This window comes from Calidris pugnax, unplaced genomic scaffold, assembly GCF_001431845.1.
Source record: "Calidris pugnax isolate Ruff unplaced genomic scaffold, ASM143184v1 scaffold1482, whole genome shotgun sequence".
Lineage (NCBI taxonomy): Eukaryota > Metazoa > Chordata > Aves > Charadriiformes > Scolopacidae > Calidris > Calidris pugnax.
Window position 1 is genome coordinate 327 of NW_015091977.1, and position 4,133 is coordinate 4,459.

Here is a 4,133-nt window from a genome sequence, read left to right on the forward strand (position 1 = left end):
TCATGGTGCTGGGGGTGTCCTCATAGTGCTGGGGGTGTCCCCCCACCCTGTGGTGGCCCCATCTCATGGGAGAAGGTTGGCCTCATGGTTCTAGGGATGTCCCCCCACCCCGTGGTGGCCCCATCTCCTGGGAGGTGACCCCCATTCACCCTGGTGTCCCTCCACCCTCCCCATGTCCCCAATGTCCCCGTCCCGGTGACGGTACCACCCTGGTGACTCCCATCGGTCCCCTCAGCAGATCCTGAGCACGGTGGAGGCCCAGGCTCCCGGTACCCCCGGGCCCTCGGGCTGCGGCCCCGTCCCGGTGGCGGTGCCGGTGGTGGCGGTGCCGGGGCCAGGGGTGGGGGCGGCGCTGCCCAACGGGGCCCCCCCGGGTCCCCCCACGGCCGACGACAGCAAAACCAACCTGATCGTCAACTACCTGCCCCAGAGCATGAGCCAGGAGGAGCTGAGGAGCCTCTTTGGCAGCCTCGGGGACATCGAGTCCTGCAAGTTGGTCCGTGACAAGGTCACCGGTACGGGACCGGGGGGACGGGACCTCGGCAGAGGGGACACGGGGACACGGGGTGTGGGAGATGGGAGATGGGGACACAGGGACATGGGGACATGGGGTGTGGGAGATGGGGACATGGGATGTGGGGGATGGGGATGTGGGGACATGGGATGTTGGAGATGGGGACACAGGAACATGGGATGTGGGAGATGGGGACATGGGGATGGGGGAGAGGGGGACAGGGGGACGGGACCCCCATCCCCTGGGTGTGGGGTGTCCTCAGGGTGCTGGGGGTGTCCCCATGCCCAGTGGTGGCCCCATCTCATGGTTCTAGAGATGTCCCCCCACCCCGTGGTGACCCCATCTCATGGGTGTGGGGTGTCCTCATGGTCCCCCGACCCTGTGGTGGCCCCATCTCATGGGAGAAGGTTGTCCCCATGGTTCTAGAGGTCTCCCCCCACCCTGTGGTGACCCCATCTCCTGGGTTTGGGGTTGGCCTCATGGTTCTAGGGATGTCCCCCCACCCCGTGGTGGCCCCATCTCCTGGGAGGTGACCCCCATTCACCCTGGTGTCCCTCCACCCTCCCCATGTCCCCAATGTCCCCGTCCCGGTGACGGTACCACCCTGGTGACTCCCATCGGTCCCCTCAGCAGATCCTGAGCACGGTGGAGGCCCAGGCTCCCGGTACCCCCGGGCCCTCGGGCTGCGGCCCCGTCCCGGTGGCGGTGCCGGTGGTGGCGGTGCCGGGGCCAGGGGTGGGGGCGGCGCTGCCCAACGGGGCCCCCCCGGGTCCCCCCACGGCCGACGACAGCAAAACCAACCTGATCGTCAACTACCTGCCCCAGAGCATGAGCCAGGAGGAGCTGAGGAGCCTCTTTGGCAGCCTCGGGGACATCGAGTCCTGCAAGTTGGTCCGTGACAAGGTCACCGGTACGGGACCGGGGGGACGGGACCTCGGCAGAGGGGACACGGGGACACGGGGTGTGGGAGATGGGAGATGGGGACACAGGGACATGGGGACATGGGGTGTGGGAGATGGGGACATGGGATGTGGGAGATGGGGATGTGGGGACATGGGATGTTGGAGATGGGGACACAGGAACATGGGATGTGGGAGATGGGGACATGGGGATGTGGGAGATGGAGACGTGGGGACATGGGATGTGGGAGGTGGGGATGTGGGTTGTGGGACATGGGGACACAGGAACATGGGATGTGGGACCTGGGGACAATGGAACATGAGATGTGGGAGATGGGGACACAGGGACATGGGGACACGGGATGTGGGAGATGGAGACGTGGGGACATGAGATGTGGGAGATGGGGATGTGGGATGTAGGAGATGGGGATATGGGGACATGGGATGTGGGAGATGGGGACAGAGGGACGTGGGATGTGGGAGATGGGGACACGTGGACATAGGGACACAGGATGTGGGAGATGGGGACACAGGGATGTGGGAGATGGAGACATGGGGATATGGGATTTGGGAGGTGGGGATGTGGGATGTGGGAGATGGGGACACGTGGACATGGGGACACCAGATGTGGGAGATGGGGACATGGGATGTAAGAGATGGGGACATGGGGACATGGGATGTTGGAGATGGGGATGTGGGGACATGGGATGTGGGAGATGGAGACATGGGGTGTGGGAGATGGAGACACAGATGTGGGAGATGGGGATGTGGGATGTAGGAGATGGGGATATGGGGACATGGGATGTGGGAGATGGGGACAGAGGGACGTGGGATGTGGGAGATGGGGACACGTGGACATAGGGACACAGGATGTGGGAGATGGGGACACAGGGATGTGGGAGATGGAGACATGGGGATATGGGATTTGGGAGGTGGGGATGTGGGATGTGGGAGATGGGGACACGTGGACATGGGGACACCAGATGTGGGAGATGGGGACATGGGATGTAAGAGATGGGGACATGGGGACATGGGATGTTGGAGATGGGGATGTGGGGACATGGGATGTGGGAGATGGAGACATGGGGTGTGGGAGATGGAGACACAGGGACATGGGATGTTGGAGATGGGGAGATGGGGACATGGGGACATGGGATGTGGGAGATGGGGACACGGGATGTGGGAGGTGGGGACGTGGGATGTGGGAGATGGGGACACGGGATGTGGGAGGTGGGGACGTGGGATGTGGGAGATGGGGACACGGGATGTAGGAGATGGGGACGTGGGGACATGGGATTTGGGAGATGGGGATGTGGGATGTGGGAGACGGGGATGTGGGGACATGGGATGTTGGAGATGGAGACACAGGGACATGGGATGTTGGAGATGGGGACGTGGGGACACAGGGACATGGGATGTGGGAGGTGGGGACACGGGATGTTGGAGATGGGGACATGGGGACATGGGATGTGGGAGATGGGAGATGGGGACACGGGATGTGGGATTTGGGAGATGGGGACGTGGGATGTGGGAGGTGGGGACATGGGATGTGGGACATGGGGACATGGGGACACAGGGATGTGAGATGTTGGAGATGGGGATGTTGGAGATGGGGACATGGGGTGTGGGAGATGGAGACGTGGGGACACAGGGACGTGAGATGTGGAGATGGGGATGTGGGAGGTGGGGACACGGGATGTGGGAGATGGAGACACGGGGACATGGGATGTTGGAGATGGGGAGATGGGGACATGGGATGTTGGAGATGGGGACGTGGGATGTGGGAGATGGGGATATGGGGACACAGGGATGTGGGATGTGGGACATGGGGACATGGGATGCGGGAGATGGAGACGTGGGGACACAGGATGTGGGACATGGGGACGTGAGAGATGGGGACGTGGGATGTGGGACACAGGATGTGGGAGATGGGGACATGGGGGCATGGGATGTTGGAGATGGGGACATGGGGACATGGGATGTGGGAGATGGGAGATGGGGACATGAGTGGACGTGGGGCTGGTGCCACCTTTGATGCTGCCCCCACGTCTCAGGGCAGAGCTTGGGCTACGGCTTCGTCAACTACGTGGAGGCGGGGGACGCCGACAAGGCCATCAGCACCCTCAACGGCCTCAAGCTGCAGACCAAGACCATCAAGGTGCTGGGGGTCCTCAGGGTGGGGGGCACCAGGAGAAGGTGCCTTGGGGAGGGGTTGGGATGTGGGGTGGATGCTGAGGTCCCTGGGGGTTGGGGTGGGCATGAAGGTGTCCCTCAAAGGAGGAGGGGGGGCAGATATTGGGGTGGTGGGCACCAGAAGGAGGTGCCTTGGGGAGGGGTTGGGATGTGGGGTGGATGCTGAGGTCCTTGGGGTGTTGGGTGGGCATGGTGTCCCTCAAGGAAGGAGGTGGAGAGATATTGAGGTCCCTCAGGGTGGTGGGCACCAGGAGGAGGTGCCTTGGGGAGGGATTGGGATGTGGGGTGGATGCTGAGGTCCTTGGGGTGTTGGGGTGGGCATGAAGGTGTCCCTCAAAGGAGGGGGGGCAGATATTGGGGTCCCTCAGGGTGGTGGGCACCAGGAGAAGGTGCCCTGGGGAGGGTGTGGGGTGGATGCTGAGGTCCTTGGGGTGTTGGGGTGGGCATGAGTCCCTCAAGGAAGGAAGGGGGCAGATCTTGGGGTCCTTTGGGGGGGTGTGGACATTAGTTGGGTGCTGGGATGGGGT

At 63.2% G+C, this 4,133-nt stretch overlaps 1 protein-coding gene across 1 annotated transcript in view; it reads left to right on the forward strand.

Moving 5' to 3' along the window:
• Window positions 1-238: 238 nt before the first annotated feature.
• Window positions 239-4,133, forward strand: part of LOC106900187 (ELAV-like protein 3) — a gene marked incomplete at its 5' end in the record, with an annotated part of 15,657 nt that continues 11,762 nt past the window's right edge. Inside the window, 3 exons of the mRNA XM_014962175.1 lie at window positions 239-515; window positions 1,107-1,424; window positions 3,468-3,571. Of these exons, the coding sequence (XP_014817661.1) occupies window positions 239-515; window positions 1,107-1,424; window positions 3,468-3,571 (699 nt within the window). The remainder of the gene's footprint in view (window positions 516-1,106; window positions 1,425-3,467; window positions 3,572-4,133) is intronic.